The following is a 20,032-nucleotide window of genomic DNA, read 5'->3' on the forward strand; positions in this document are numbered from 1 at the left end:
CACCGGTAATTTCGAGTATGACTACTGTTATTATACGACTTACCCTTTCGTATTAAAAAAAACAACACTTAATCTTATTAGCCCTCGCGACGTGTAAGAAGGCATTATCATGTTGTTGGACATTTGACCCTTGGTCACCCAGTGGTTGAACTGTACCCCTAGTAGCCACCCAATTTCGCATTGTATTGGAATGACCTGTGACCATCAACAACACCATTTTCGACCTTGCATTGAACCCGCTTGTCCCTTTTTTTTACTCTTCACTTTTCACCCCAAGTACGTTAGAATTATGCTAATATCGGGTAGGTAATAAATTTATTTTGTGTAAATATGTCTTTAGGCTTAAATGATGATGTCATAGCGTTTACTAAGCATCCCACAATGTTGTAGTTGATAGATTTCTAAGAGTTATCTGATAATGTTGTACTTAGCACACGAATGATTTGACGTGTCTGGTGGTGGCGACGGTGGAATGTTAAGCGCATCCTCCATTAATGGCTTCTTCGATTAGGTGTGCCAGCGCATACGGCACCTAACGACCTTCGGCTAGTCCCGTGCCCAAACGTTGAAGACAAGCGTCTCCAGCGCGCGCGCAATTAACGCGACTATTAGTACGAGATTAATAATTAGTTGTTATTGTTGGAAAACTACGGCCGCTCGTTATAACCCTATTTGCATTTTAACGATTTTCGACTGCATTCCGCGATTTCCAATCGGATAGAAATCATCACGAAAACTGGACCTTAAATTTTGACATTGAAATAACAATAGTTTTATAAGCAACTAGCTTTGCCTGCTGATTTATCCCGGTAGTGTATAATAAAGATGTAGGTAATTCGTTTTTACTCTCTTGTTCTAGACATAGTAGGTACCTATGTGTCAATTCTATCAATAAGATTCGCAATTTTATTTTAAAGAAATTTATTATATAAAGAATTGTTTATAATGCACTTCAGCGCGTCAACTAGGATTCATTATTTAACGATAACTATGATTGAATCTCAATGCCTATAGAAAAGGGCTGTTTTTAGTGTTTTCCCGGCAATTATTCGAATTTTACTTGCCGTAAAAACCATCCTTGGACTTTAACAAACATTTAAAAAAAGAATTGGCCAAATTGGTCTAGGCGTTGTTGAGTTATGCGCTTACTCACATATTTTACGATTCATTTTTATGTAATAAATAATAAATTTGCTTTTGGATTATTTCTTATATTTTGACGATAACACTTGTTGCAGTATATAACTGCATCAGCAATTTAATTGCTTGTAAAGAAACGGTATCAATATTTCAACAACCCTATTGTGCTAAATGCCAAAATTAGGGTGAGGCTACACTGTACCAATTTGAAGAGATTTCGATCACAATGGGGATGTTGAAAAGAGGATTGCCTCATCCCTTGATCCCTTTTAATAGCACACAATTGGTATTATTCAAGTGTGGCGTCTGAGTTAATCCGCTCTATTTCGTGTCTCTAAGCGGCGCACAAACAGATTGTGTAATAAAACCACGGGTAATCTATAAATATATTTCTGGAAAAACTTAACAGCGTCGTTGTAGGTGCGCAAAACAACTCTGTGCTGACGTACCAAGCGCAATAATTACCTACAAGTGTATTTTTTGCACTGATTTCCAAACACAAAAACCCTTTAGATAACCGAACGAGGTTAGAATGCACGGCGTCATTTACCGAAAGAATTTTCCCGGGAAATAAATCAGTATTTGTGTGTTTACCAGCGCAAGCGGCTTTGACGTTGCGCGCTTTTTGATAAATCATGCAAAATGATAAAGCAGCATTCCAAAATAAAAAAAAAACATTTTACATTCCTAGGTAGTATAATCACTAACTTCTGTAATTATGATAAGTATGCAGCTGCATAGTGCGCAAATTTGATTTATATTAGAAAGTTGGTCGAAAAACGAAATATTTCGAATCGATTCGGAATAATTTGATGGTCTCTTGATGGTCTACAAACGAGTGTTGCTAACTAAGCGCGCACAGGTAGTGAGAGGCCATCAATATTGTTTGTACAGAAGGCGAAAGACAGCCGGAAAGCATTTTCATTGTCACATATCTGTCCCCGTAACTGGCTGATCGATTTTGTGATCATTATTAGTTGCCATATACCTACTTTTCTATCACTCATACACATAAAACTATTCGTATACGGTGCTCACTTTTTGAAATTGCTTATCTAGATGGAATTGTAATTGCACAGCGCAAAGAAAATTAACAAAATCAAAACCTGTGTTGGCACATTTTTAAATTGCACACGGTTTGAAATTTGACTGGCGAGACGATTACTTACTTTGAATTTTTTTTTCGTTGCAAAAAAAACACAACAGTAAAGTTATGAGTGTGACACATTTTCAATCGCGTTATCAAGAATAATGTCTAGCGCGTTTTAAGCATTCTGATTCTTTCGTGCAACGAGAATTTCCATTCATCGAATTATCTTTAATTATTAATTTTGGCATGCGGCGTGACTCAGAGGCTTTGCTTCATGTCAATATCAGCTGGATGAATGATGAGACAAAGCCTGAACAATTTATAGAGCAACAATCAATTGATTTCTGGTCGAATTGAAACATTCTTAACGTATTACGCTTAAATCACTGCAAAAAGAGTAAAAACATACTTACAACACCGTTATTATTTGTACACTAAATAAAATCTTGCCTGCGCGTTGGTTTGATAGAAAAGTAATATTTTTTTTGAAAACATTGGATGAATGTTGTTTTTATCTACCGGGTCTCGGTAGTCGAGAGTGCGAGCAGTCAGAGCGGTGAGCACTGCGCCTAGGATATCTCCACGCGCCCCACCACGCAAACGACGCGCCGGCCAATCGTGAGCGCTCTTCGCCGTCAAGCTGATGTTGGAGCGGCGTTGATCTTTTCGTAAAGTCACTCTGCCGCACGTCTCCGAGAGCGAACATCTCACTCTCTCGCGAGCGCAGCGCCCCGCGCGTGATTTTCCCAACACATACACACCGCCGGCTCGATCGTCGCAGAGAAAAATCTTCAGATCTGCTTCGGCCGTCGTCCGAGACGGTCCCGTCTCGCAGAGAGCGCACGCAGTGCTGAATGTGAAAAAAACTTATAAACTCATAACCAAACAAACGCATAGTGTAATCTTCTGGTCAGTGTGTTGTTTAACTTCGTAAATCCGACCGATGACAGTTTCACGGATTTAGCGGAGGAAAAATTTGGACTGATGGATTACCAAATTATCAAACCAAGGTAAGAGCACATGCACATGTGTAAAATTACTACATTACATCCACGGGTGAAATCGTTGATTTATGCGTGCGCGATTTTCTTGTGTTTGTCAATTTTGCGCCGCGCACTTATGCTTAATTATTGTAAAAACGTGCGCAACTTTCATTTTCGTTGCGCGGCGTGCATTATGCGCGAGAGACACGCGTGTTTGCGGGGCTCCTTCGCGGAAAAAATAAAAGAAACTCCGGGGCAGGCGCGTATAGAAACTGATTTCGCGGCGGTAGAAACGGCGGCGGTATAATTGCGAATCATCGTGCGGCAATACGCTAATACGCGCTAAAAGATGATGCCCGATGCCTTAAATTATCAGACCGCGAAGCCTGCCAAAGTGGCTGCGCTGCCAGTGCGCGCTAAGCAGTAAACATAAACATAATACATTTAATTAATTGAAACAGTTCGTTTCGTTATTATTTCCATCATTGCGAGCATCGTAATGATGTGTGTATGCTGTTGAGGCGTCTAGGCTTTTCCAGCTGAGGCGCACGCGCGTTTTTTATGCTTCCACTCGGGGGATTTCTTAGTGGCGATAACAATCGATGAAAATTCCAAGAAACATCAATCATTGCAGTACACTTATGTCAGCTATTCAGTCGGAATTTATTTTATTCGTGATTTCCAATAAAAATGACACATTTTGGTTTATTACAACGCCAAATTAATTAAAAAATAATTAATTTATAGATCAAGATATAAATTATGCACAGATAATTTCAAAATTTTAGTTTATTTTTTATAATTTTTATTTTATCAAAGTTAAACGCATATTGTTTTTGAATCAAACAAAATTTACCCAAAAATTGATGAAATTTTGCTTATTAATTTACTTAATATTTGACGTTTTTGTATTTTTGCGTGCTTTTGTTCTTTTGAATGATTTTGGAAAGCTCTGCACAAATTTCCCTGACATTTCCATGAATAATTATGATTATGGGGAGAGTTGAAGTAAGAAAAATAGATAATAGATTCTCTGTTTGACGGACACAGTCGTGGGGGAGAGAAAATTCGTTGAACATGGAACGCACAAAAGGACAATGAATACCTGTCTATCCGATAAGTATGTGTGTATCCACCGGGTTGCTATAGAGACGGACAACACTTTCGTTTTTATCTCTACGTTTTTCCACCTTGTTTGCCGTTTTCTTGTGCGTGTGCGCACCAACGACGTCGACGACAACGACGAAAAGCGATAATTTAATATCGCTTCGCGGAATCGCGCTCGAGATGCGTGATGGCGGACATTTTCGAGTCTATGTGATTACCTACATCTCCATCTCGGGTAATTTCCAATCTGCGCGTTTGTCTCTCGAAATGTCCACACATTGTTTCTGAACACACAAGGTAAACACGCATCTGCACTTTATTTAATTACGCATTTGAATAATAGCCAATGAAAATAATCCGCTTTTCTTGGTACACAGTAACCGCGTGTATCGTGTACCTACTTAGGACGTCTCGACTCGGGATAATGCGATTTGCAAAACATTTGTGTGTGATTGTCATTGAGCCCCGGCGCGCTGCCAATTTGTTGTGTTTCTCTCGTTCTGATGTTTCTCGTGCGGCATGCGGCGTGCGCCATTGTTGTCTCGCAGCGCGGGAATCAAAAACCAATGCGAGGCAAATTATATGTATTTGACGTTGACGTTAATAACTATTACGATTTCCTCTCAAATTGCTCCCTTGTTCATCTTAAATGTTTCGATGCTAAACATTCATTATCATAATTGCTTCTGACATTTCATCTCTTTATACTTTTTTTCTCAATTATACCTATTCATCGGGAAATTATTTACCTAGATATTAATTAGTATTTTCGTTATAATTTAAAGGTAGAATCAATAAAAATAATTTTAAAATAAAAATTTGACGCAAATTTCTCAAGAACATATTCCTAAGTAATAGTAACGTAAAAAAAAGTTGTATTGGAAGTCGAATTTAATACTAGATTGATTACTGAAGGAATAATTGACATAAGTTGATTGGTTTTCGTGTAATTCATTAATAACTATAATTATTTACCTAACTATTATTTATAATAATGATTACAGATTAACTGAAAGATTTTGCAAACCCAGATTTTTAACTAAATAATTCCTTCATTTTGTGTTTTTGTATACTAAACGATTAAATCGCGTTTATTCAATAAATTTGATAGTTATACGGATAAATATGTGGCGCATTTCACTTGTAAGCTTACGAAGTGCGTTCATTACTGGAATTATCAGGACGTTACCGTCTTAATTAGCGGACTAATATACGAAGAGTACATCTTTATAATTATTTCATATGTAAGAATTAACTTGCATTAAATTACGCGCGCGCACATTTCGATTTTTTTCGTGTGTGGCGCGCATGTAGCATGCAGGTATAACGAAATGTGCTTTCGAAATTTGGAATTTTGTGTCAGGACAATGTCTTACATTCTATAAGACCACGTAGGTTTCACCATAGCCGCTGACCAAGCATCGGAATTAAAATTTATTAATTTTGGAAAGTTGATGTTTTGGCCATAAATTAATGTATTGCATGTGTGTGTGTGTGTGTGTTGGTACGTGTCGTATAATTGAAAGATTATTAACGCTCGTTACGGCTAGGTGTGGGCCAAAGTCAGAAATCGTGGTGAAATTAAGTGATATTTTATAATCCGAATTCTGAATCGACGCCGTAATGGTATCACCTGCGAGTTTCGCATGGAGGACAATACCGCCCTCGGGCGAACACACCAATAACAATCAGTGCCACTGTGCCACCCTTGGCTTTTGTACCGAGGTGTACATAGATACACATATAGGTAGTACCTAGATCTCCGCTAGAGCGAATCTCATTAACTCGGCCCCGATGGCTATTATCAAGAGATAATTTATTATCTTCTGGCTCGAGCCCCCTTTTGTGGAGCGCGCGCGGGCGCGTCGACGGCGCCATCCTGCGTGTTAGAGGCGGCAGAGAGGGTGTCGGCTGCGCTGCGGCGCTCGCTTGCGCCAGGTGTCTGTGTGTGATGTGTGCGTTGGCATGGAGACGGCGGGCACAGATCGCAACACAGATCAATACGCGCCCACAGGCGGCTGGCAAGCAGGCAGGCGGCGGCGCCATCTTGGCCCGCCTGCTCTCGCGAGATCGCGAGTCCGCGGCACACCTTTCCTGCCCCGGCCTCCTGCTGCATCGACCAATTCCCCACTCTCACGAAACCGTCCGGCGCGGCGCTCTTGTGCTCTATACATTTATCTTCTCTAATCCGTCGGCGGCCCTGGAAAACTCTCGCAATTGGCTGCGCGCGCTTTTCACCCTCGTCCTTTGGAGTCCTTACAAAAACCTCCCCTGCGCTCTAGATTTCAACAAAATGCCCGCACGTCGGGAATCATCCATGCGAAACTCTATTTTTGCTTGCAACGATAACAACACACAAACACTGAAACTTGATCAATCGAATCAAGCTGTTTAGTTTAGTTTAATTTGTTTACACTGCGACTATTAGGCAGATAAAATCCATCTGGTATTCTCTAAGATCAACTAAATAAACTCGACGATAAGATATAGGTACTGCGGGATGTAATTCTAGCGAGTATACTATGTCTATTTGTGTGTGTGTGTAAGTAAGCAAACGCATCCGAAATCGTTTTTAATTAAACATTGACATTTTATCAGCTTCATTACGACGAAGCGCGCGCAATAATCATTCATTGAACTGTGTGCGGAAATCCTAACGAGACGAATTTCTCATTCAAAGCAAACATTTTTCTTTGCCCGATGTCGTGAGATAACCACAGATAACAATTAAATACATTATATTGGGTCTATTACTAATATTAGCATCATAACAACAATTTACGCCTTTGTGTGCATCATATGATCATCGATTAATCAATGTACCTAATTAAAGCGGAAGCAAAAAGTTGGCGCGTTTAAAAAGTTGCGAATCAGTGCGCTTTCCACGTAATGACTCAACCAGTTACCGAGAATTCGCCGACCCTCGATAGTCGCGCGCGTCAGAGGCTTGACTCTCTCTCAAGTCCAAGTTGAAGTCCCTTGAAGATCGGAAGCGCGCGCTGGTCGCGAGACAATGTATTTCCGTTTGGTAAAAAAACGTTTTAAAGGCGCTGTGGTGGTGCTGCCGGTGCTGTGAGTTCAAGAAGTCCATCCGCGATGGTTAGCTCGGTGTGCTCGGCGCAGAGCCAACCTCGCGTGACCAAAAACGCAGACTCTAATGAAATCTTCTCGAATGCTTCATCTTGAGCGGACCGTAACGGAGATCTCATTATTCCTACCATATACGTGTATAATATTTTTTATTTGCGCTTGTTTGCGTTGTGCGCTTGAGACCTGCAGACATGTTTGTGGCAAGTTTACACGACTTTTGAGATTGAGAGGAAGTTGAGCGCGCGCATGGAAATAAAATTTTTGGAGAAATGCCGAAATCATAAATAACGAAATTCTTGGTGAACGCGCGACCACAAAATTGTGTGATTTGTTAGTTGCTACTGTTTTGATTCTCCGAATTGGCTTATCTCGCGAAACATGCGCCAACGCAGATTTGCGCTCCAAACAGTGTTCGAAGAAAAATCATATCGATGAATATCGAGTCGACGTTTGTTGTGTGGTTGAGTTTGACGTGTTGCCTGCGAGGCGGCCACGCTTTCTTCATACAAGATGATATGATGAGATCCGTCGCCGGCGGACCATAAACACGCGCGCACACAAGCACTGTAAACGCAGCTAATTTATTGATAATTAACGAAATATAAAATACCACTTGTGTGCTAGGTAAAAGACGAATTTTAAAAAGAAGAGAAAAATTAACTAGTAAATCATATTTGTATGAGTTTACCAACATCAGCTTGAATCAATCAATTTTTGTATATACGAAAGTATTGACACAATCTGAGCAAACACCGGTCGATATCTCTTGTTTAAGTAATGCACAGTGAAATTTCGCCCGCGCCTGCGAAAGTCGAGATCTGAATGAAAATCAATAGTGAATCACAGATAAATCGACCTTAAAAATAATTCGTTACGCATACATACAAATATACCTACACAAAATGCAGTCGGTACCAAAACTTGTGCAATTTATTTTTGATAAATATGCATTTGTGTAACAACACATATTTCAATTTCTTAATTGAATTTTCAACAATCGCATTAGTTATTTATTGAAACGCGGTTTTGAAACGTTGCGTCTCTGTGTTGAAAGTGCGGTGCGCAGTGAGTAATGAGTATTCGAAGCCGATAATCTCACCTCCTGCATTGTGTACATGTGTGTGTGTGGTTTAACTGATATATTTCTATCTGTCGGTTAATTCTGTAGCGATGAGGGTCGCTCAAAAAGAGCAGCACGCGCCACGCACGGCCGAAAAGCAGGTGCTCTCGAGCAAGCGCGTACCCGCTCGATACGTTTTCGGGCAGGTGAAACTGCCATATGCTGCGTAAATAACGCATAATTTCCGAAGGAGCGCAGTCCGACATCAAAAAAGTCCGCGCGCGAGTGTGCGAGTAGACGAGATGTGGGCGATTTGTTGTTCGGAGAGCCGTTAAAGTAAGCATCTTTCCGGCTGTGCAGATGTATCCGAATCATTATCACCAATCGCGTTTTGCTTCTTTTATTTTGTATTGAACAATAAATAGTCTATATGTTTTTGTTTTCTTATTGCAGAAGATAGTTACGAGATGCAAGGTGTACTCTGTCTGCCACCACGACAATTGGACCGCACCATAGCTAAAATCGATGGTACGTAAAATGTTACTAACTGTTTTCGTCGCCGCAGCGCACAATATGGAAAAAATCTCGAAATATCTCTAAATAACTGAATAATAACATTTCGGTGCGCTGGCCAAACCGCGATTTCCGAAACTATTAAAATCTCGGTCGCGCTATCTCGTTCCTTTGTGGTCCATGCTCAGATATCTTGAGGTTGCTGTTTACACTCTCGTTTTTTTTGCGCGCGCTCTCCGGGCGTGTGCGTATACGGGCATACGGCGTTGTTATTTCCGCTACAGTAATTAGAAAATGTCGCGTTTTACTCAAATCGTTATATATATTTGATGAAATTGAGCATTGTTTTATTGTTTGTGGCGTTTCGTGTCTCTGGCGAATAAGCAAAGTAAGTGAGCGCGCGCGAGCAATAAACGATTGCTCAATGTTGAATGCACGCATTCGATATGATTGTGAATTGTGTTTTGTCAGCGCACCGGCCGAGACACCTATTTCCAAGTTGATGTCAACTTGATTTGCGCTTAACTTAAAACATGTAGGTATGCCTGCTGTGTGAGTGAGTAACTCGTTTTTATTTATTTTTTAATTCGGATGTTGACGCGGAGACAATGCGTTGAGAAATTTGGGTCAGTCCACAAATATGTAACGATGAAATCATATTAACAAATAGCAGATAACATGAATACAATAACTCTGTGTATATGCATCGTCTTTAAGATTTCGAATTTTACCATCAGTGCGCTTTGATTGTTGTAGAAATGGAAGTCACAGCTGAACCATTAACCAAAGAAATAAGCCAAAGCGATTCGGGAATCTTTTCCGCGACCGGAAATTCAACCTTCCCCAGCAGCGTGCACGACGAAAATAGAACGCAATCGGAGAATGAAACGGACAATCGATCCGACTGCAGCTCGCCGGATCGAAAATTCCTCTGCCCCATTTGCGACCGCATGCTCACCTCCCAGCACGAGTTCACCCTGCATATACGCTCGCACAACAACGACGCGGAAGCGCCGCAGGATCCCGAAAAGGGCTATACCTGCAGGATATGCTCGAAGGTGCTCAGCTCCAGCTCGAGTCTCGATCGTCACGTGCTGGTGCACAGCGGTGAACGGCCATTTACGTGCAAATACTGCGGTGACACCTTCACCACCAACGGCAACATGCATCGGCACATGCGCACACATAAAGCGGAGAACTACGAATCGGACGGTAGTGATAGTACTGTGTCCAGCAGCGGGTCCAAGAGCATCGAGTATAACAACAATAACAAAGTCGACAAATACGACAGCAAGCGTAAATTAAACGTGGATGATGAAGGAGGCTTTCAACTCCGGAAGAAACCACACTTGGAGATTGAAGAAGAGACATTCAAGTGTCCTGTGTGCAGTCGCGATGACTTCAACTGCAAAAATCTCTCGAGGTGCATTTGGAAGATAATCATCCGGATTATCCAGCCAAGTGTCATCAGTGCAATCAAATTTTCAATAATCAGAAACGACTCAATTATCATAAATTGACCGTGCACGCTGATGATACGAATGGAAAGTCGAAGAACGTGGTTGTTGGATTCAAACACATCGATTATGTTGATTTCACCAGCGAGAAGTTTCCTCACATTGCGCGGCACGAGTGCGAAAAGGTTTTCCACAAGTCAGCGGTGGGGCCAAGATACACGTGCAGCAAATGTTCCAGGGCGTTTCCTTGTGACAAGTCTTTGGAGTTTCATATGAAAGAATGTGGGAACCGTGAGAAAATCCTTGATGTTCCACGTGCTGCTGCTAATATCAAACGGGATGAGTTTTTCCGACATTTGGATTTGGAGGATAACTCCTTTGATAAACATCAGGCATTGAAGACGCTTCCGTTTATGCTGGGACAAGGTTTGACTAAGAATAACATTGAAGAAGCGATCAAATCAATGGATCATAATAAAGACTTGGCGGATATTCCTTCGATTATTTCAATGACGCACGGGAGTTTCCTGCAGCAATTCCAAGGAAAATCGCATGAAATCTCTCAGTTGGAGAATGAGAAGACAGAGGAGGAAGAATCTCAGGATGTGTTTGCGCAGGAGTTTAGAAAGATGAAGTTGAGGGGTGAATTCCCTTGTCGGCTTTGTACATCGGTGTTTCCCAATTTGAGGGCCTTAAAAGGTCACAATCGCAATCATTTGAATAGTGCTCTTAATGGTACTTATAGGTGCAACATGTGTCCGCATTCTTCACTGGATAAAGCAGCTTTGATTCGTCACATGCGTACTCATAATGGTGACCGTCCATACGAATGCTCCCTTTGCAACTATGCTTTTACTACGAAAGCAAATTGTGAACGCCATTTGCGCAATAGACACTCAAAAAATACGCGTGAAGAAGTCAAGAAAGCCATCATTTATCATCCGTCTGAGGATCCTACCAACGAAGATGTTAACAAACATTCCATGGATGCGAAGAAACTCAACACTAGCAGCAACTCGATTGACTCAAGCGAAATGAACTCAATTCGTAGTTCCACTCCTAATAGCATTCCGCCTGCATTCCCTGATGTGCATATTACCAAAGATTTTCCTACATTATTCCCGATTGTACCTAAAATGCCAACTGTTAATGAGCTAATCGCGGAGAACCGTGCAAAGGATGCCAACTGGACTTCACAATTTGCAACTTCAACTCCAAACAAACCAATTCCAAGCATCAGAGTCAAAGATGTGAATGTTTTGAAGAAAATCCCCGAACAAGAACCCTACTCTGATGAGGAGGACAACGAACCCATGGCACTGGATCTTAGTAAGAAAAATCCCGCCAAGGAGCAAAACAGTTCCAGAGCTGAAGATGGCGATGCGGATGCATCTGCTAAGAATCAAATTCCAAATTTCCCAATGACAGACATTTTGACTCAACAACTCCTCAAGAGTTCCCCGGCAGCTGATCCTGCGTTATCGGCAATTTTTGCTGCCCATTTGGCATGGTACAGAAATTGTATGCCCGGCTTTCCGTTAAATCCTTTAAATCCTCTTATGATTCCAACAATGCTTCCTGACCCGCCAATGTCCCCGGAAACAAAGGACCGACTTCAAAGACAACTCAGTGGTGGCGGCATTAAAAATATATATCCGCCAAACTATCCACTCTTTAGCGACATGAAAGTTGAATCTCAACCTCCGAAAGCAGAGGAAATGAAACCGCTCACGTTGAATGTGGACAACTTCAATGAGAATATCCAAATGAAGAGCAGTCCAGTAATGCAACCGAAGGCAGAACTGCTTCAATCGCCAAACTCGGTTAAGATGGTTATTAAGAATGGAGTCTTAATGCCCAAACAGAAACAACGCAGATATCGCACAGAAAGACCTTTCTCCTGTGAGCATTGCGCAGCCAGATTTACTCTGCGTTCTAATATGGAGAGACATATTAAACAGCAACATCCACAGTATTGGTCACAGCGTCAGAGGTCATCGATGGGTAATCCAGGACGCAAACCAAATTTACCACCGGCGATGAAGAGTCCTATTTGTGAGCTCAGTATTCCAACCTATGAAGCATCAAAATCGCTTGATTTGGAAGACAACAAAACTTCAGTTGCTGAGAAACTGAAATATGCCATATTGTCGCAGCATTTACGAGCAGCCCAGGAGAGAGAACTTGGAAGAAAAGATGAACCTGAAGATGATGCCGATGCGTTGGTCATTGATGAACCTGAAGATTCACCTAAACCAGAACCAATCAAGCCAGAAACACCAAAATCAAGGATTTTGGAGGATAAATTAAGAGAATTGAGGGATAGGCAATTGTTGAAAGAGAAGCAATTTGAACGAGAAGCAAACAACAAGAAAGCAGAAGACGCTTCCGATTTGGTTCCTGTTTCCCGGCTTCTGGTAAATGCTTCACAACAACAAAATGAGTTCAAGGAGTATTTCCGTCCAGAGCAGGAAGAGAATGAAATTAGTGAGGAAGATGAAGAAGGATTGGTTGCCAGTGGTAGCACAAGTGAAGGAAACTCTGGAACTGATGAAAATAGGTATGTTACTATTTATTTGAAAAATTTTAACACAGATACTAATTATAATCGTTTTTGGTTAAATAGGGAAAGTGATAATCACACAAGCCAACCAGAAAAGAAGAAGTCCGCATATTCACTAGCACCTAACCGTGTAAGCTGTCCGTATTGCAGTCGAAAGTTCCCATGGACATCATCCCTACGCCGTCACATTCTCACCCACACTGGTCAGAAACCTTTCAAGTGCAGCCATTGCCCACTCCTGTTCACTACCAAATCCAACTGCGACCGTCACTTGCTTCGCAAGCATGGTAACACTGCTACCACCATATCCAATGAGACCGCAAATAGCTTCATGATGCGCAACGTACCCGAACGCCCTTTCAAGTGCTCCAGTTGTCCATCCAGCACATTTTCTACCTATTCAAATCTGAAGAAGCACATGATTTCCAAACACGGGGCGCAGGATGACCGCCAAGGTTACGAAGCCGGTAGCTCTGAGGACGAGAAGAACAACAGCGATCATAAGTCCGATTGGGAGGCACAGATCTCACATTCCAAGGCAACTCTGAGTCTTATTCCTGACAATGCACATCTCACTCAGAACTCGGATTTACCTTTCAAGTGTCACCTCTGCGATAACTCGTTTGCGGAACGCCAGGAATCTCTCGATCACATCCGAGACAAACATGCCTCCGAGTATGATCTCCTCATGAGCAAAAACGCCTTGGATGCTAACGCCTCCACACCAGAAGAGAGCAACCACAATGATGATGAGGATAATGAAACTATCCGTGGGAAGTTCCCTGACTACTCCAATCGTAAAGTAATTTGCGCTTTCTGCATGCGTCGCTTCTGGTCGGCGGAGGATTTGAGGAGACATATGCGAACGCACACTGGCGAGCGACCATTCAGCTGTGACATTTGCCGGCGGCGATTCACTCTGAAGCATAGCATGTTGCGCCATCGTAAGAAGCATAATCTCGCCTTCGGCCAACAGGACATCGCACAGTCTGATGAAGAAACCGCGCTGGAAAAGCACCACGTTGAGCCCAACACGGTAACAACCTGCGAATCATCCGATAAGGAGAAAGACGATTCGGATGTGAACGAAGGTAGCGATTTGATAAGCAATTTGTTGGGGATTAGAGACCGTTCGCTGATGGAACAAGTTCTCACCGGGTCGGCGGACGACGCGGCGAAATTATTAGGCGTCGGCAAGGAATAGCGACTTGAAACGACCGTTTCAGATTAATTAATATTAAATAAGTATTGATTTTGAGTGGAATAATTAGTCTTAGAATTGTTGAATCAAATAATTTGCACGCAAAACGATTTGATTTAACAATTTTGTACATAACTGCATTTAAAAACGTAAAGATTTCAAAAGAATCTAGTCAGGTTTTTCCAACGAATTACTTCAGAAATGTAGTGTGTAGATTTGTGGCGTTTTGGAGTGAATATTTAATATTTAAATAATCTTGAATAGTTTCAAAATCAAAATATATTAAAGTAATTTTATATCTTAATTATTATTATTAGTTGATAGTGTTCAGTATATGGTACTTAAAAAGTCAATGATTCCAAAAATTGCAAATCCAAAAATTAAACTTTATGATATATCGAGAAGCGAGAAAATGCTATTATTATATTATTGTTACTTTTATTTATATTATTGTATATACATATATCAACTATCAACACATGGAGAATCATAAATACGGTCTAGAATACCAAATACTAAGCAAGAATTTGAATGTTCGTTCAATTGTATAAATAGACGAATGAACATTGCGAATTTCGTCTTTGTTTATAACTACATTTTAGTTGGTATCGTAAGCAATAATTTGTCATCAACTGCGTACGCTCTGTAAAGTATTTACTGTATAAAATTGGCGCTATATAACACACCCAATCATTTTCGACGTTTCCAAACGTCCGATGGTGAATTTTAGCATTTAGTAGAAGTAATTGTAGTCGGCACACGATTTTCGTTCATAAGTGCACTTAATATATTTAATCATTACTTGATATATACATAACGATTGTCTACACATTCACGCAGTGTCTTAAAACGTAATTCGATGCTTGAGAAGTGCAAAACTATTATCTCAGCCTGTTGATTGTATGGAAAACATGTGTAAAATTTCTAGAATCGACAGATCGGACATAATGATATTTGAAACGGAGCTTCTTCGCAAAAGCACATTTAACTAATAGTTGTAAGAAATGGAGTTGTATAACGTAATTAACGAAAACTAATAACTATCATAAAAGCAATTGTGAGTGACTTAAATATATCGTAGAAGTTTTTTCGTGTACATCTGATATACTTTTAGGCGGTTGCGCCGCGGTTTTGTTGTGCTGCTCGACTAATTCAATGATTGATAGAAAGCTGATTGAGTCTATATATACCTTTTTCGTTTTATTAATGTATAATTACGAAATGGTGGGTTTTCCTTACCATCGAATATGCCATATATGATACATACTTATTTTACTATTGCGCTATATTATAACGAATTTGATATAAAATAATGTTCACTACCCGTACAGGTGATTCTTACTAAATTATATGTTTGTCATTTATTTTAATAATTATAATTTGATGCTGTTTGGTTATATTTCGATTTAAATAATAAATTATGCTCAAAAATATGACTTACACTCGGCGATTTACAACGAAATAATTTCGATGCACTTCTGGGACTATGTCACATGCCAATGAGATTAATTCTTGAATTACCTAAAAGAAAACAAGTTATTAGAAAACTTTTTCTTGATTGTCTTGTTTTTCTGTGAGTATATTAATATGTAATACTTGTTCCTTATTGTTGGCAACGTCCTGCTGCATTTTCTCAATATGCATTTCTGTGTCCTCGTCAATCCGCAGTGCAATTCCTTCACGTGATCCCAAACGCATCGCTTCGAACTCCTTGAAGACTTTTTCGCGTTCGTTGCGGTACTTTTCGATATCTGCCTGCGCCTCCTCGCGTGCTTGCCGAATTCGATGCGCTTTACCTACAAAACTCACCGATAAATATTACTTGAAACCAAAAATAGCAAAAATGTTTACGCTTCCTGGCATCGGAGACTTTTTCCGCCGCGCGCTTTTCAGCTACGAGCAACTGTTGAATGCCGTGTGTCTGGCTTGCCATCGCGACTGATCTCTCACTATTGTTTGCGGCGTTGATACGTTCAAACTTCTTAACTATTTAAACGACATATAACTTGAATAAACGAAGTCAATTGCTCTAAATTTATTTATGGCGGTCACGTTGTTATTGCGTGGTACGCGTTTTACGACTTCGGATGCTTAACTAACTTCGGTGCAGCGGTCCACGAATTTTCACAGGTTTCGGAGCAGTTAATTTCATACTTATGATAAAAATAAACGATTGCGTAATGGAGTTCCGGAGCATTATTATTTATTATATTTGTTGCTGAAACACATATCTGTGTGTTTTCAATAAAATAAAAACAGTTTCAAAGGACAATAATTTAATGTTACTTTGTTAACCCTTGATAAGAAGTCAAAACTTTGAGCAAGTTTCAAACATCAAGCACCATCTAGGTATTAATCTTGCAACTAACCAAACAAACATTTTATAACTAGGAAGCTTTTCACTTAGGCAACTCTCCATATTATGATAAAAGAAATAAAATACTTAGTTTAATTTATTTATTTGCTTGACAAATGTACATTTTAAGTTGTTTGAAATCACTATTACCACTATTTTAGGAATTAATTGTCTACTTCTTCAACAGCTGATGCCTGAGTACGAAGAAAGGTGCTCCCAAGCCAGAACCAAAGAAAACAATGAACATGGCGGTTAACTTATATCTGTTGCCCAAGGCGAATGGCAGGTTCTATAATGTAAAAACACAATTTTATTAACATTAGTCTGTGGCTAGTAAAGTGAATGTGTACACTGTGGGGCACTTAAAATGGCAACCCAACCTCACTAGTATCACTTATTACATAATGGAAATAGACGCTGCTTACCTCTCCGGGTACACCCCCGTGGCCGCCGCTATTCCTCACAAACTGGGAGATAGCATTTCTGGCAAACAAGCTGGTTCTTCCAATCATTTTGTCTTAATTTCTTGATTTCGTGATACTCAAATGTGTGCTGACCAGTGCACGGAGATAGCGTAAAGTATGGATTTTAGATGTCAGATCCAGGTGGCGCTATTGTCGCAAAGTTTGTACATTGAACCTACAAGATAATCGAGAAATTATTTTTGAAATCAGATTCAAAATTAATCAAATTAATTATTGATTATAAAATTAAATGTAACTTAATTTATTATAAAATATTAATTCAAATTATCAACGTAATAAAGTAAGACCAATTCAAGAAATTAATGTTTTGTGTCTGTAAGCTGCGCATGCGTTACTTAAACCTGAATTCCTGCTGATTTAATGTAAATTAACTCCGAACTGTGATATAAGCACTCGTCGCAAGTATGTTATCAAAGAGCAGATTTTTTCTCCAGAAACAATGCGCTTTCCGGCGATTTGTTCACGTGGAAAGTGCAAATGTAATCCAAACAAAGTGCGAGTTCAACTCGCCAAACTTCAAAGTAAGTATTAAAAGTTTTTCGCGCACTGTTCAATTATAACAAAAAATGTTTTTTCAAGGAGAATTATGCGCATATGTCCAAACTTGTTAATGAATTGAAAGATCGTTCTCAAACTTTACTTCAAGGAGGTGGCCAGAAAGCTGTACAGAGACATACAGCAAAAGGCAAATTATTGGCTCGAGAGAGAATCAACAAGTTGGTAGATAAGAATAGTGCCTTTTTGGAACTCTCTTCATTTGCTGCATATGATATGTATAATGACAACATCAACTGTGCTGGAATTATTACTGGCATTGGCAGAGTACATGGCAGAGAATGTATGATCATAGCTAATGATGCAACAGTCAAAGGTGGCACCTATTATCCAATGACCATCAAAAAACAATTAAGAGCTCAAGAAATTGCCGAAGAGAATCAATTACCATGTCTTTATTTAGTTGACAGTGGTGGTGCCTTCTTACCTCATCAGTCTGATGTATTTCCTGATAAAAATCACTTTGGAAGAAGCTTTTATAATGAAGCAAACATGTCTGCAAAAGGAATCGCACAGGTATTGGTCCCTGCATTTAAAAATCAGAAAACATTTTGTGTCTTTAGATTGCTATAGTTCTAGGGTCTTGCACTGCAGGTGGTGCTTATGTTCCAGCAATGGCTGATGAGTCAGTCATTGTACGAAAACACGGCACTATATTCCTCGCTGGGCCTCCCTTGGTCAAGGCTGCAACTGGTGAAGAAGTTACAGCTGAAGAATTAGGTGGTGCTGATATGCACTGTAGCACTTCAGGAGTAACGGATCATTATGCCCTTGACGATGAACATGCGCTTGTTCTCGCTCGTAACATCGTGAAAAACTTGAATAAGAAGTCAAGCACTAGTTTCAATGAACCATATGAGGAACCACTGTATAACAGTGAAGAATTGTATGGGTTGATTCATGGTGATCCATTTAAGCCATTTGATGTACGTGAAGTCATCGCTCGAATTTTCGACGGGTCGAAGTTTGATGAGTTTAAAAAGCGATATGGTGAAACCCTAGTATGTGGTTTTGCTAAGTTGTATGGGAAAACAGTAGGAATTGTTGGGAACAATGGTGTTTTGTTTTCGGAAAGTGCTATCAAGGGCGCGCATTTCATTCAATTATGCTCACAACGAAATATTCCATTGATTTTCTTGCAAAATATTACAGGTATGTAATTATACTGTTTGTTATAATTGATAACATTGTTGGATTTAGGATTTATGGTTGGTAAGCAGGCTGAGACCGGTGGAATAGCCAAAAACGGTGCGAAACTGGTGACGGCTGTTGCGTGCGCTAAAGTTCCTAAACTAACATTAATCATTGGAGGTTCATATGGAGCAGGAAACTACGGTAAACTTAATTTACATGACATTTGCAACATAAACAATTAATTCTATTCAGGTATGTGTGGGAGGTCGTATTCGCCAAGGTTCCTTTATATGTGGCCGAACTCAAAAATAGCAGTTATGGGTGGTCCACAAGCTGCTGGTGTTTTATCTCAAGTTGCGCGTAAAGGTAAAGGTAAAAACTGGTCCGAAAAAGATGTCGCCGAATTTGAAAAGCCAATCATTGATCAGTTTGAAAGAGAGAGCTCAGCCTATTACAGCTCTGCTAGGATATGGGATGATGGTATTATTGATCCTAAAGACACCAGAAAAGTGTTAGGTCTTAGCCTTGCCACTGCTCTTAACAGTCCACCTGAAGATACTAAGTTTGGTGTCTTCAGAATGTAACTTGCCATTATTTTTTACTGGTTTTACAAAATGTAAAGTAAAGAATGTATTGTTTTAATTGTTTTAAAGAAAATATAACTATCTTACATATCATTTGTGTCCCTCTTTTCAATTTGCCTCAAATGTTTCTTCTTCATTTTCTTAATTTTGCTTGTGTTCTTTATGACTTGCACAATTTCTGATCTCTTTAGGTTTTCTTCTTGTCTTCTCAAATTTTCTCTTCGTCGTTCTTTTTTGGCTTCTTTTTCTTGAGCTTTTTCTTCTTTTATCGCTCTAGATGCATCCTTGGCTAGTTTCAGTTGTTTTCTAAGTGCTTCTTTCTTCTCAAATGAGTTGCGAATGCCTTTTGTTTTCACAATTGATGAAAAGCGTTTTCGATCGGATTTCCAGACCCTGCCAGATTTCGGTCTGCCTTTAATTATTGTTCTAAAAAACATCAAAATATACATTATGTCATAAGTAATAATAATTATAACTTCATTTACTTTTGTGTATCAAGTTTTACTTCTTTCGTCGTCATTGTGTCAGTTTCAAAACACGTTTAAACCATGAAAGTTTTGAAGGTTAGAAATTTCTGACAGACTCAAGCATGGCATTTCCAGTGTTGCCAAGCGCTACAATCCAACTGTCAATCAAATTTCCTGCTGCCGTGCAGGTAGCAGTCAACGAATGCTCAGTGTTCTCAACAGGAATAAACCAGCAGACAGTCGGTGA

At 39.9% G+C, this 20,032-nt stretch overlaps 5 protein-coding genes and 1 long non-coding RNA gene across 6 annotated transcripts in view; 3 read left to right on the forward strand and 3 right to left on the reverse strand.

Annotated features, from left to right (window-relative positions):
• LOC135799283 (uncharacterized) overlaps positions 1 to 20,032 on the forward strand; it is a 99,597-nt gene that overhangs the window by 42,578 nt on the left and 36,987 nt on the right. The window lies entirely within an intron of this gene.
• Positions 2,916 to 15,637, forward strand: peb (zinc finger protein pebbled). The gene is given in 5 exon segments (XM_065311244.1): positions 2,916 to 3,240; positions 8,924 to 8,998; positions 9,740 to 10,390; positions 10,393 to 13,000; positions 13,067 to 15,637. Coding segments are annotated over 4 exon segments (4,461 nt in total). The 5' UTR covers positions 2,916 to 3,240; positions 8,924 to 8,937; the 3' UTR covers positions 14,208 to 15,637.
• LOC135798403 (V-type proton ATPase subunit G-like) lies at positions 15,540 to 16,312 on the reverse strand. The gene is made up of 3 exons (XM_065311245.1): positions 16,056 to 16,312; positions 15,801 to 16,000; positions 15,540 to 15,725 (listed from the first exon to the last, which is right to left on the reverse strand). The coding sequence occupies exons 1-3, from the start codon at positions 16,135 to 16,137 to the stop codon at positions 15,642 to 15,644; spliced, it is 366 nt and encodes a 121-aa protein (XP_065167317.1). The 5' UTR covers positions 16,138 to 16,312; the 3' UTR covers positions 15,540 to 15,641.
• LOC135798306 (cytochrome c oxidase subunit 7C, mitochondrial-like) lies at positions 16,648 to 17,176 on the reverse strand. The gene is made up of 2 exons (XM_065311108.1): positions 16,986 to 17,176; positions 16,648 to 16,849 (listed from the first exon to the last, which is right to left on the reverse strand). Exons 1-2 carry the CDS (start codon positions 17,070 to 17,072, stop codon positions 16,733 to 16,735), a joined length of 204 nt encoding a protein of 67 aa, XP_065167180.1. The 5' UTR covers positions 17,073 to 17,176; the 3' UTR covers positions 16,648 to 16,732.
• Mccc2 (methylcrotonyl-CoA carboxylase subunit 2) lies at positions 17,403 to 19,411 on the forward strand. Its single transcript, XM_065312843.1, has 5 exons — positions 17,403 to 17,566; positions 17,625 to 18,116; positions 18,164 to 18,752; positions 18,801 to 18,935; positions 18,987 to 19,411. The coding sequence occupies exons 1-5, from the start codon at positions 17,450 to 17,452 to the stop codon at positions 19,316 to 19,318; spliced, it is 1,665 nt and encodes a 554-aa protein (XP_065168915.1). The 5' UTR covers positions 17,403 to 17,449; the 3' UTR covers positions 19,319 to 19,411.
• LOC135799661 (coiled-coil domain-containing protein 86) lies at positions 19,352 to 19,961 on the reverse strand. Its single transcript, XM_065312849.1, has 2 exons — positions 19,804 to 19,961; positions 19,352 to 19,744 (listed from the first exon to the last, which is right to left on the reverse strand). The coding sequence occupies exons 1-2, from the start codon at positions 19,836 to 19,838 to the stop codon at positions 19,402 to 19,404; spliced, it is 378 nt and encodes a 125-aa protein (XP_065168921.1). The 5' UTR covers positions 19,839 to 19,961; the 3' UTR covers positions 19,352 to 19,401.

This window comes from Atheta coriaria, unplaced genomic scaffold, assembly GCF_025399875.1.
Source record: "Atheta coriaria isolate IRGN ID8LTWV9N9 unplaced genomic scaffold, Caltech_Dcor_3.1 hic_scaffold_9_pilon, whole genome shotgun sequence".
Lineage (NCBI taxonomy): Eukaryota > Metazoa > Arthropoda > Insecta > Coleoptera > Staphylinidae > Dalotia > Dalotia coriaria.